Consider the following 13,433-nt stretch of genomic DNA (forward strand, 5'->3'; position numbering starts at 1 on the left):
TTCTCAACCTCATTCTCCTGCTTTCTCCCTGTAACCCTTGATCCCTTTGATACTCAAACCTATCTATCTCAGTCTTAAACATACTCACTGACCTGGCCTCCGCAGCCTTCTGTGGCAATAGTTCTGGTCTCCCTGCGGGAGGAAAGATATTAAACTTGAAAGGGTTCAGAAAAGATTCATAATGATATTACTGGGATTGTAGGGTTTGAGATATAAGGAGAGGCTGAATAGAGTCATAGAGGTATACAGCACGGAAACAGACCCTTCAGTCCAACTCATTCATGCCGACCAGATATTCTAACTTAATCTAGTCCCATTTGCCAGCACTTGGCCTATATCCCTCTCAACCCTTCCTATTCATATACCCATCCAGATGCCTTTTAAATGCTCTAACTGCCAGCTTCCACCATTTCCTCTGGCAGCTCATTGCATGCACACATACTCTGCATGAAAAAGTTGCCCCTTAGGTGCCTTTTATATCTTTCCCCTCTCACCCTGAACCTATGCCCTCTAGAGGTTTATAACATCTTGAGGGGTATGGTTAGGAAAAATGGACAAGGTCTTTCCCCAGGTGGGGGAGTTCATAGGTTTAAGTTGAGAGAGGAAAGATTTAAAATGGACCTGTGAGAAACAAAGCTCATTCACTTCAATAATTTCAGTCCGAGACAAGATCTGAAGCAATCAGTATGTTTATTATATGCTTGCAAGCGTGGTGCCTGGAATAGGGCACACAGAGTTTAGCAAGTACATATCTTATATAGGATTCACTACTCCCAACCTGGTGCCCATTACTATTGTTTATCTCTTGCCTTATCTGGCCTTGTGCTAACAAAGTACAAGTTTTACTCGGCCATTTCACCACATCCTGCTGTGGCCCATTGTTAGGTATATCCTTCTTCACTATTATCTACTTCCTCCACCTGTCACATTTCCTCCCTTTCCCCAACCATATCAATCCTTATGACCTTTTAATTGGGGTTTGTTTTTGTGTTTTTGCAAAAGTGGGAAACAGATGCTTATAACTACTGCTTGTACAGGCATATCTGGCTTAACCTACATCCTCACAGCACCTTATCTATTTGTCTGTAACATCTACCATTGTTTGCAGGCAAGTTTCATTCTTGTATGCACATTTTAGCTAATACAAAAACAATTATATATTTCCTCCACATAGTTTTCATTCTTGTTGACTCAGCTTTTGGTTGAAACAATTATACACTGGTGTGAGTGCATTTACCTTGCATAAGTAATTATGATTGCAGAGGTAACACTACCTATATCCCACAGACCTAAGGGGCAACTTTGTCATGCAGAGTTTGGTGTGTGTATGAAATGAGCTGCCACGTGAGGTGTGTACAATTAAAAGATTTAAAAGACATCTGGATGGGTGCATGAATAGGTAGGGTTTGGAAGGATATTGTCAAAATGCTAGCAAATGAGACTAGATCAGTTTAGGATATCTGGTTGGTATGGATAAACTGAGCCAAGGGATCAGTTTCTGTGCTGTGTATCTGAACGACTTTGATTCTCAGTTACTTCTTCAAAGGACGCCAAAGGACTCTGAAGAAGCTTCTATTTTTTATATTTTTGGTTAAGTTTCATAATCTGCTTTCCCCCTCCTTGTTAATCTTTCAGTAATTATTTGCTTGTTTAAAATGTTTTGTCCTGAAGAAGGGCTTGTGCCCGAAACGTCGATTCTTCTGTTCCCTGGATGCTGCATGACCTGCTGCGCTGTTCCAGCAACACATTTTCAAGTCCAATCTTCTGACCTGCCGCCTACCACAGCAGAATTATTTGTGTTTTCTTACAGTTTGTTATGATCTTTGTTAAAGGTAATCACAGATGGCAGGTACCTTAGAATCTTTTTTCTTATTTATTGGAATATATCTACAGGGTTTTCTCGATTTATGAATGTCCCACTTAAAAGTGCTTACACTTACGAACGCGATACAGGGGTGTAAATTTTAAAGATCCAACATTAGAACATTTCCTCTATTTACGGATGGCGGTTTTATATTGTCCTGCATTAGTCAGAAAAGAAACGAAATAAGTGTGGAAGCCAAAAATCGGAAACAAAAACAGAAATTGCTGGAAATCTCAGCAAGTCTGGCAGCACCTGTGGAGAGAAATGAGAGTTAACGTAATAAATTATTTTTGTTCTTCCTTTCCCCTTTTGTACATTATAAGGTTTAACGGTATTTAATTATTAGGAACATAGTATTGCTTCAGGATGGTCTATTGTGCTGGGGTTCGGTGGTCGAAGGGAGAGTTTGTGGTTGCACCGGAAGGGACCTGTTCAGCTGTGGTACTGCCGACGGTTTGGCGGGGTGGCTGCGTGCGCATCTTTCTGGTTTTTGGGCCGCCGTCGCCGCAATGGCGTCGCCACCGAGCCCGGCTTCTAAGATGGATATCGAGAATGCCACTCAACACCTCCGCGATATGCTGAAGCTGGACCGGGTCTCCGGTAAGGATAGATCCCCGGGCCGCTTTGTTTAACGGCTGCGTGAGGCCCCGGAGACGTCAGGCACACTCGGGCCGGGAGGGGGGTTACCCCGGGAGCCCTGGAGGGTGGGCGGAGCGAATCACTTTAAACCGGAGTCCAGGCCTCGGTTACCGGGATCTCCACCATAGACTGGCTGTCCCTTGAGGACCCTGCTCTTCCCTACCCGGGGCTTAGTTCCTGTGAAATGGTTCCCTCCAGAGTCGGGAACCTGCTGCCTGCCCCTTGTCCGTTTGCTGGGGATGGCTGCAAGTGATTCCAGGGGGTGGTGTCTTTGCTGTTGCCAAGTATTGACCGAATGTTTTAAAAAAATCGAAGACCGTTGGATGCTGGAGAACGCAGAGTTGATGTTTCGTGACCAGTGACCCTCCTTTGGAAGCAATTTCTGCTTTTATTGAATATATTTTCTTAGTCAGGCAGTCCTTTTTCAGTTTCGTTTCCTTGATTAACAACATTTATAACAGTCCAATGTGTAGGCAGGAATTTCTTGGCTGATTGTTTTGACGGTTGGTTTTGAAGTTAAGATGTGAATGTGCTGATAGTCAACATGTTGACATTCCTTCTAGTTGGCTTTTTTGTAAAAGAGCTAAGAAACTAGTTATTGCTTAATTATTTGGTCTGCTTTAAAGAGATCTATACTTGTACTTTATAATCTGAATTGACGCTGTAAGTTATCTTCTGAATCTCTTTGTCCATTCTGTTATAATGGTACAGTTTCAGTTGTATGTATTCCATTGAAGCACTCTGACTCAAGATTGAAATATATACAGACTCTAACCTCAAATCTTTAATGAATGGTCAGAACTGAGATGTCACTTTTTAAAAAAATAAAACCTTGAGTTATCTTGGGAATGTGACTTGCAAGAAGTTCTGGGGTTTACATATTAATGAATCGAAAGCTACAACCCATTCTAAAAGATGAAAGACTCAACAGCAATTGAGGTGTGTTCAATATATCATTTTAATTACATGACACTGATCTTTAGCTATAAATTGTGCCCAATGATCCTACTTCATGAGCTACCTGACAAAGGAGCAGCACGCCGAAAGCTTATACTTCCAAATAAACCTGTTGAACTATAAACTGGTGTAGTGTGATTTTTAACTTTGCCCACCCTAGTCCAACACCGGCACCTCCACATCAAGACTACTGAGCATACCTAACCATAAAGGTATGCATGTGGTTGTGGTACATATCTCTGCTTTCTGGAGAGTGGAGAATAAACCTTCAGTTCGCAATTTATTTCAAAAACTGGAGCTTGCATGCCAGCCAGTCTGGTATTGATAGCATGGTCAAATATATGAACCTCTCTAATCCTGAAGTGTTGTCAAATTCTATTCAAATTTTGAGATTTGTCAGGAAGCTGCAGATTTAATGGAGCACCATTCTAACTGTTCTACGTGAAGCATTTGTTTATACTTTTAGATTAACCATGTGCATGAGTCCACTTCCAAATGCATTGAAGGTAAAACTAGGGCTTGGATTTCTAACCTATCTGCCCCTTTCCTGATAAGAATGGAATAAGATAGGCTGTTGTGTCTGTTATTGTACTATGTTTCATTCTGCATCAGTCCATGCATTCGGGTGGGTGAAAATATTGTTAGTTTAAAATATTGCTGTCTCTAGTGTAACTGGATTATCTTGTTGATATCACATTACTGTTAATCGCATTTTGCTGAGCACACACTGGCTGTTGTGTTTTCTGCACTATAACAGTGACTACTTTTTTTTATTTTGGTTGTATCTGAACAAAATTTTTCATTTTGGAGTCTCTGGCCATCCCCCAACAACATGTGCTGCCAACATTTGTGACTTCAGTCCTTCCTGAGTGTAACGACTGTTCTGAACCCCTGCCATCATGCCACAATAGCTCAGTGGTTAGCATTGCTGCCTCGCAGCGCTAGGAATCTGGGTTTGATTCCACCCTGTTGTAACTGACTGTGTGGAATTTGTTCATCACTGTGTCTGCATGGCTGTCCTCCAAGTACTCCAGTTTCCTCCACAGTGCAAAGATGTGTGGATGAAGTAGATTGACCATTCTTAATTGCCCATAGTGTCCATGGATCTGTAGGTTAGATGGCTTAGCCAGGAGAAATGCAGAATTACACAGATTGAGTAGGGGGGGATCAGGGTGGGAAGCTCTTTGGTGGGTCATTGTGGACTTGATGGACCAAATGACCAGCTTCCATACTGTAAGGATTCTTTAAGTCACCACCTTTCCCAGAACATTGACCAAATTAATGAATGCACCTTTTTGGCTGACATTCCACAATCAAGGACTGAATTTCCCAAAGCATTTCTAAAGGAATCTAGACAGGAGGTTAAAATCAGAAAGCTAAATACTTATTTTAACAAGTCAATTTTCTGGATAAGTTTAATCTCTGAAATGTGGATGAAAAGATTACCTCATTGTAAAATGATAGGACGAACTTATAACGGGGTGATTTCACTGCTAACGTCACGAAGCTTAGCACAGGATAAAATATTGATGAAATAGTTTTTATAACAGTTAAGAAAGCTACCATGGTCTAATATTTGATATTGTTTTTATGCTGTGGTAAACTAATTTTATTGGGCACCTTGCTGAGATATTTGTATCATCGATAGTCACAGGTGAGGCGCCAGAAGACTGGAGGTTGGCTTTTATTTAAGAAAGGTGGTAAGGACAAGCCAGAGAAGTATAAACTGGTGAGCCTGATGTTGCTGGTGGGCACGTTGTTGGAGGGAATCCTGAGGAACAGGATTTACACATATTTGGAAAGGCAAGGACTGATTAGGGATAGTCAACATGGCTTTGTGCATGGGAAATCATGTCTCACAAACTTGATTGAGTTTTTTGAAGAAGTAACAAAGAGGATGGATGAGGGCAGAGCAGTAGATTTAATCTATATGGACTTCAGTAAGGCATTTGACAAGGTTCCCCATGGGAGGCTGGTTAGCAAGGTTAGATCTCATGGAATAGAAGGAGAGCTAGCCATTTGGATACAGAATTGGCTCAAAGGTAGAAGACAGGGTGGTGGTGGAGGTGAGAATGTGTATAGGGTATAAGCAGGCAGGGAAAGAGTTAACGTTCTGAGTTTTGTGAAACAGGAGGTTCAGCTGAGCATGACTGAGTTCAGATAAGAACTTACTGAGTTCAGATAAGATAGGGGCTGTTAACAGTGGGGTGCTGGAGGCAAGGGTAATGGTGAACAAAGTGGAAAAGCAGTCATTATGTAGAGCCACTTAATATTTGAAGCATTCAGTGTGTGAGGTCAGTTTAACAAGGTGAAAAGTATTCATTATGTGCAGCCAGTTATTCATTGTGTAACAGCAGATGGCTTAATCTTTACTATTGACGCTCGCTGATTGTAACGGTCACCTAATCAAAATATTTGTTGCCTTATCTTGGTGCTCATCCCTGTAAAATGGCTATATAATCCATTAAGAAATTGCTATTCCAGAGAAGACCGAGAACTCATATCCCTGTGCACATGGGTGACCGTTCTCTCTCCCTCCATGACACGGAACAAAGATGAAGGAGGTAAAGCTATACTGTGTCTCTGAGCATTTTGCTTCGATTAAGGGGGAACGGGATGACAGAGGGTTGTTTTTCAGCCCGGAGGCCTGTGATCAGTGGAGTGCTACAAGGATCGGTGCTGGATCCATTACTTTTGATCATTTTATATGAACGATTTACCTGGGTGAAAGTTGCGGTAAATAGTGCGGTGAAGAAGGCATATGGCGTACTGGCTTTTATTGGTAGAGGAATTGAGTTCTGGAGCCCTGAGGTCATGTTGCAGTTGTATAAGACTCTGGTGCGGCCGCAACTGGAGTATTGTGTGCAGTTTTGTTCGCCATACTATAGGAAGGATATGGAGGCACTGGAACGGGTGCAGAGAAGGTTTACCAGGATGTTGCCTGGTATGATAGGAAGATCGTATGAGGAAAGGCTGAGGCATTTGGGGCTGTTTTCATTGGAGAAAAGAAGGTTTAGGGATGACTTAATAGAGGTGTACAAGATGATTAGGGGTTTAGATAGGGTTGACCATGAGAACCTTTTTCCACGTATGGAGTCAGCTATTACGAGGAGGCATAGCTTTAAATTAAGGGGTGGTAGGTATAGGACAGATGTTAGGGGTAGATTCTTTACTCAGCGAGTCGTGAGTTCATGGAATGCCCTGCCAGTAGCAGTGGTGGACTCTCCCTCTTTATGGGTATTTAACCGGGCATTGGATAGGCAATTGGAGGATAGTGGGCTAGTGTAAGTTAGGTGGGCTTGGATCGGCGCAACATCGAGGGCCAAAGGGCCTGTACTGTGCTGTATTTTTCTGTGTATTCTATGATTTGGATATGAACTTAGGTGCTATAGTTAGTAAGTTTGCAGATGACACCAAAATTGGGAGGGTAGTGGCCAGCGAAGAAGGTTACCTCAGATTGCAACAGGATCTTGATCAGATGGGCCAATGGACTGAGGACTAGCAGATGGAGTTTAATTTAGATAAATGCGAGGTGCGGCATTTTGGGAAAGCAAATCCTAGCAGGACTTATACACTTAATGGTAAGGTCCTAGGGAGTGTCGCTGAGCAAAGAGACCTGTGACAGCAGATTCATAGCTCCTTGAAAGTGGAGTCGCAGGTAGATAGGATCATGAAGAAGCCGTTTGGTATGCTTTCCTTTATTGGTCAGAGCATTGAGTACAGGAGTTGGGAGGTCATGTTGTGGCTGCACAGGATGTTGGTTACGCCACTGTTGGAATATTGCGTGCAGTTCTGGTGTCCCTCCTATTGGAACGATGTTGTGAAACTTGAAAGGATTCAGAAAAGATTTACAAGGATGTTGCTAGGGTTGGAGGATTTGAGCTATGGGGAGAGGCTGAACAGGCTGGGGCTATTTTCCCTGGAGCATTGAAGGCTGAGAGGTGACCTCATAGAGATTTATAAAATCATGAGGTGCATGGATAGGATAAACAGACAAAGTCTTTTCCCTGGGGTGGGGGAGTCCAGAATGAGAGGGCATAGGTTTAGGGTGAGAGGGGAATGATATAAAAGGGTTGTAAGGGGCAACCTCTTCACGTAGAGGATGGTGAATGTATGGAATGAGCTGCCAGAGGAAGTGGAGGAGGCTGGTACAATTGCAACATTTAAAAGACACCTGGATGGGTTTATGAATAGGAAGGGTTCAGAGGGATATGGGCAAGGTGCTGGCAAATGGGACTAGATTGGGTCGGGATATTTGGTCGGCATGGACGAGTTGGACTGAAGAGTCTGTTTCCGTCCTGTGCACTTCTGACTGTATAACTAACCAATCTCAAGGTGTTAGAAATAATTCTTTAATCTCAACACAAATTAATATTGAAAAGTGACACCACAAGCCCCTCATTTTACAACTATAACAATTTTCTTAGAAATCTGAGGGAGAAGAACCTCACTTGGTAATAATCAGTTATGTTACTTTACTACTCGGCCCTCTTATGCGTCGACCTATGAAATTAATTTGATGCCCATCTAACCTACACCATTACATCATTATATATGTCTAATGCCCATTTAAATGTCCTGACATTGGCGAGTTTAGTACTGTTGCAGGCAGACTATTCAATGCCCCTACTACCCTCTGAGAAACTACCCCTGACATCTGTCCTAAATCTACCACCCCGTAATTTCAATCTATGTCCCCTCGTCTTGGCCTTCACCATCAGAGAAAAAGGCTCTCACTGTCCTCTCTATCTTAACCCTCTGATTATTTTATACGTCTTGATTAAGCTACCTGTCAACCTTCTTCTCTCCAATGAAAACAGCCTCAGTTCCCTCAGCCTTTCCTTGTAAGTTCTTCCTTCCATATCAGGCAACATCCTGATAAATCTCCTCTGAATCCTTTCCAAAGCTTTTACATCCTTCCTATAATGTGGTGACATCCTTCGTATAATGCAGTAAATTTTTTTTAAATAATTGGATATCTAACGTAAGTATGGCACTATTTGGATTCAATAACTTAATTCTTTGTAGAAATACATCCTTATTTTCTATTTTTTCCTAGAATTATTAATGCAATTGACCTGTCTTACCAATGTGAATTGAATGCTCAGTTCTTGAATTAATTTCTATATAATTTAGGGTTTATGTTATGTCTAAATCTTCTCTCTTTCTAATTTGTGAATCCTGTTGTCTCTTTGATGGGGAGTTATTGTATTGAAGAGAGATCCCTGGACTCTTGCAATATATGGGATGTTATAACCTGTCTGAAACTTGTTTTTTTTGTATAATGGTAATAATGAATTTGTTCCTGTCCATAGGGAAGAATTACTCCAGATCTTCAGACTCATTCAACGTCGTTTACATTTAGCTTTCTAAATCTTAAATTGTGAGATGATTAGGGGAAAATTCTGGATCCAGATGGTCCCATTAAGAAGCTAGGATTATAACCTATCGGATCTCTTTACATGGCCAAACAGTCTACTCACTGTGGCAGCATTACTTCCAAAATGTTGCAAATGTGGTCAGTCCTGTCCAATATGTTAGACTACTGATATCCTGAGTTGGCTGGAAATTTGGCTTGCACGTTATAACCCTTTCCGTATAAAAGCTCTCCCGTCATATGATCTACTCTGCATTTGTAATGTTCAACTCTGCTGTTCTAACACTTTGTCCTCGTGTGAAAACATCATCCTCGTTCAGATTTCTTCTTTCATGTCTACCGACAGAGCACGCATCATGTTGATTCTCGGCTAATCAGTACTCACCTTGGTGATGTCATCTCCCCTCACCTGGCGTGACTAGACTTTTCTCCCCTTCTGCATTTGCTCATTTAACAGGAAGTTAAAAAAACAACAGGAATAGGTAATACAGCCTCCTAGCCTGTCCTATCGTTCATTGGTGTCATGGCAAATTTATGTCTGAATTGCATCAACCCCACTTTGTGACATATCAAGAAGGTAGGTACTATCTAGGACAAAGCAGTCTGCTTGAGCAGCCCCATTTATTCTCTTCGCAACCAACTCACAGTGGCAGCAGAGTGTGCCACCTGCTCAAGATGCACTATAGTAACTCACCAAAGCTCCTTTGATAGCACCTTCCAAACACATTACTTAGAAGAATAAGGGCAGGCGATACCAAGGAAAACCGCAATCTTCAAGTTCCTGTCCAAACCAAACACCATGCTGACTTGGAAGTATGTTGCAATTCCTTTACTGTTGCTGGTCAACATCCGGGACCTCCCTTGTTCCCAGCTCAGGAAGTCACTGCACCCTTGGACTTCAGTTCCAAACAGGCGACTCACCACTTGGGCAAGTAGGGAAAGGCAATAAATGCTAACCAAACCAGCAACACCCATACGTCATGAATGAATAAAAGTTATTTATTTCTCGCAGTGAAGAAGAAGCTGTTGATCTTAGATTTTTAATTGAGCTACCACCTTTTTTTTGGTCAGGTTTTCTACATTTCTAGAGTCCTTTGAATGGCCCATTACTGATTTTTAAGGTTATGTCCCCTTGTCCAAGAGACTCATTATGAAAAATGTTTCCCTTCTCTAATTCTAAAAATTCCTAAATAGAACTTTCTATTTCTATCAAATCATCCATGAATCTTACATATCTCTAGGTAAACAAGCCTAGTTTATGTAATTATTTCTCATAGTGTAACCTTTGGACCTGTGGTATAATTTTGAGGAATATTAATCTTTGTTTTGTATCAATTTTAATTATTGTTGAGGTCATTTCTGGTCACGACTTGGTCTTTCCTCTTCTTCCGGTCCCTGGAAAGTGCTTGCCTCAGCAAATTTTGATCTTCTAAACAGCATTCTTAGCTCTTACTGAGTCCTTCGACTTGCCAGAACTTCTCGAACTTTTTGATAGCTGTTCACCTGGCTTTGGCTCCTATCTGCAACCTCAAATTAAAAAGCTACTGACTTGAACATATTTAGCTCATATATGGGGGGTTTTGTGACAGAAGAGCAGAACCGTTCAGACTATCTGAAGAAATCAATCCAATTTGAGAATAGTAACAACAAGAACTTAAAAGCAGGGATGAGAACAAGTATAAGAAATTTGATGTGCTCAAATAAGAAGCATATTAGATATAGACAGATGGATTTGATGTATGTGACCAGATGGAGTAGCTTAAGCAAGGTGCAGGATGTTATAAAACCTAAATGATTCTGCTCAAGGATCAAACTAAATTATTTCAGGCTGTACTCAAAAACAAATTGTTTCTGAAGTCTATACCTCTGTTCACCACCTACCCCTTTTATATCATTTTAAATAGCTTACAGAATTCTTTTTCTTCAAGATTAATTTGGTGGTTATCCCATGATCTTTTCTGTCTCCTTGTAACCATCTCCTGTACCAGTTCTAACTCTTCATATTGTTTTGCCAATTCTCCATGTTCCATCTAGCTGTCATTACCTGCTGCCGCAGTTCCTTTCTGACCGATGTCTTAAATACTATTATTCCCATTTAGCTGTTGACAACTCTTCCTTCCTCTTGTTGCTAGCATTGTCAGTAGTTCATTTTCCTCAGTTATTGTATATCTCCCTAAAACTGGCATCTTGTTCTCAAAGAAGCATTGCAAGAATTTCAAGAAGCATGCTTTGCAAGTTGGTGCTTTTATCTGTAATCGCCTTTCCCTCTCGGAAATCTTTTTCATGTTTCCAGTGTCTAATGAATATTTCTTTCTATCCCTATCATTGGACTAGGGCAGTTACAATAAATGATATCTCATGACTGATGCATTATCCCCCTAGTCTTTGACCTGTCAGCTGCTTTTCACTTGACTGACTTGTAGCACTGTCCTGCAATGCTCCTCTTGTTTTCATGCCAAGTGAAATTATCCTGTTTGGATTGACTCTTACATGCTTTGTAATTCAGAGCTTACTTCGAGTAATGACATCTCTCTCCTCTCTGTGCTGTTCTTCTAGGAGTCTCTTCTGGAGTTATCTTGCTATTTATTCTTTGCGATGTACATGCTTCTCCTTGTTAACATTGTCTCCTTCCATATGTATATTCATGAAATTCACTTGTTCCTCTTCCCCTATCCAACTTGACACACTGAAATTATTTGTGTTGTTGGATTGTTTGTTGAACATTGTTTAGCCCTAAATGAGCCACAATTTTCAGAAAAGATTTACAAAGATGTTGCCAGGGTTGGAGCATTTGAGCAATAGGGAGAGGCTGAATAAGCTAGGGGTATTTTCCCTGGAGCATTGGAGGCTAACCTTCTTGAAGTTTATAATGTCATGAGGATAGGGTGATTTACCAAGGTCTTTTAGAGCACATAGGTTTAAGATGAGAGGGAAAAGATTTAAAAGGGATCTAAGGGACAAAGTTTTCATGCAGAGAGTGGTGCGTGTGTGGCTTGAGCTGTCAGAGGAAGTGGTGGGCGCTGGTATAATTACAACATTTAAAAGGCATCTGGATACGTATATGAATAGGAAGGGTTTAGAGGGATATGAGCCAAATGCTGGCAAATGGAACTAGATTAATTTAGGATATCTGGTCAACATGGACTGAACTGTCTCTTTCCATGCTGTACACTGTATAACTGAGTTTTGTTCTTGCCATGTGTTATTTGACAGAGTGTAATTATGTTGTCATAGCTACACTTTTATAATTTGTACTAATAAAATGCATTTTCAAAACTGTTAATAAATTCATATTTAGTTCCATGCTGTAACTATAACCATCTTAATTCAAGGCAGAGTTGCCAGTTTTAAGAAACTGCAGCTTTCCTTGCGTTGTGAAACAGAGTTTTGATCATTTAATGTAATCCGTTCTGTTATAGAGTCAACAATTGATAAGCAGAAGAAATCTGCATCGTACAATGGAGAATTGAATGGTTTGCTGGTTCCAGATCCAATTGCAGCTGGAGATGGGCCCATTCTCAGAGAATCAAACAGTGCGAATTTGGACAAGCTGAACCTACAGCAAAATCAGGAAATGTATGAGTTGTACTACTTTTTGAAGCAAAGTTGTTAAATGTGTGATTTTCTGTTTGGAAGAAGTATCTTCTAAATTAACTCACTTTGTTCCTAACTGCATCTTTTGCCCTTGCCCCAGAAAGTGAGAGACAAAACTCTACAAATGGGATGAAGTAAAGACCTTTATTTGACCTTTTAATGGTGACTTCTCAGGTATACAAATGCATATTTGGATTCCAGTACTTTGCCACTTCCTATTCAGGAAAGATATTGCCCTTTCTGTGATCTGCCATCATTAATGTGAGATAGCCAATCTCAAATCCCAATGGAAATTCTGCCAATTTGTGGAGGATTTTCTTAATGTATAATTCAGTGTTCCGCGCCAATGAGCAATGTAATCTTTTTTAAAGGATACTGGTATTTTGATTGTCTTTCTCTAGTTACCTTACAGGTGATGACAGTTCAAATTGTGTTATAACTGCCAAAGAAGTGGAAATTGTGGCAAGCAATGATTCGAGCATCAGTAATAAGGCCAGGGGTAGCAACAAGGTAACAATGTACTAAAAATTTCTAATTAAATATATTAATTAGGCATATACTTATGTTAATGTCTGTTTGCTGTTACAAAATTGTATGTTTGCATTTGGAGTTGATCTCAGTTTTTCACCTCAGAAAAGCATTTTTACTTGACCTCGAAGCTGATGCATGGGAACATGCAGGCAACAACACCAAGATGATCTATATGAGTTTTAAGATGTGCTCATTCGGAGCAAACCATGCATGAGGAATGACAATCAGCAATGAGTCCTCCAGCAAAAAGATTGAAGTATGAAATTGCTTCCAAGTTAACTTTTGCTCCCTCCTCAAATAATTGCTGCGATGGGGGAATTTGGTGTTGGTGAGAAACTGGTGCAGGACTGGATGAAGCAATCCTCTCTAAAAGATGTCAAGACCAAGTGCACCAAGAGAACAAGAACCAGCCACTGGTCTGATTTTGAGAAACATGTATCGTCATGGGTCCTTAAATCGTCAGAATGGTTT

General features: G+C 40.8%; 1 protein-coding gene across 3 annotated transcripts in view; it reads left to right on the plus strand.

Annotated features, from left to right (window-relative positions):
- Positions 1-2,313: 2,313 nt before the first annotated feature.
- Positions 2,314-13,433, plus strand: part of edc4 (enhancer of mRNA decapping 4) — a 115,585-nt gene continuing 104,465 nt past the window's right edge. For all 3 annotated transcript variants that reach the window (XM_043707095.2, XM_043707096.2, XM_087995951.1), the window contains exons 1-3: positions 2,314-2,464; positions 12,257-12,413; positions 12,833-12,941. In XM_043707095.2, the coding sequence (XP_043563030.1) occupies positions 2,374-2,464; positions 12,257-12,413; positions 12,833-12,941 (357 nt within the window). In that variant the 5' untranslated portion in view covers positions 2,314-2,373. The remainder of the gene's footprint in view (positions 2,465-12,256; positions 12,414-12,832; positions 12,942-13,433) is intronic.

This window comes from Chiloscyllium plagiosum, unplaced genomic scaffold, assembly GCF_037043375.1.
Source record: "Chiloscyllium plagiosum isolate Xiang-an unplaced genomic scaffold, Cpla_swu_hap1 HiC_scaffold_17, whole genome shotgun sequence".
Lineage (NCBI taxonomy): Eukaryota > Metazoa > Chordata > Chondrichthyes > Orectolobiformes > Hemiscylliidae > Chiloscyllium > Chiloscyllium plagiosum.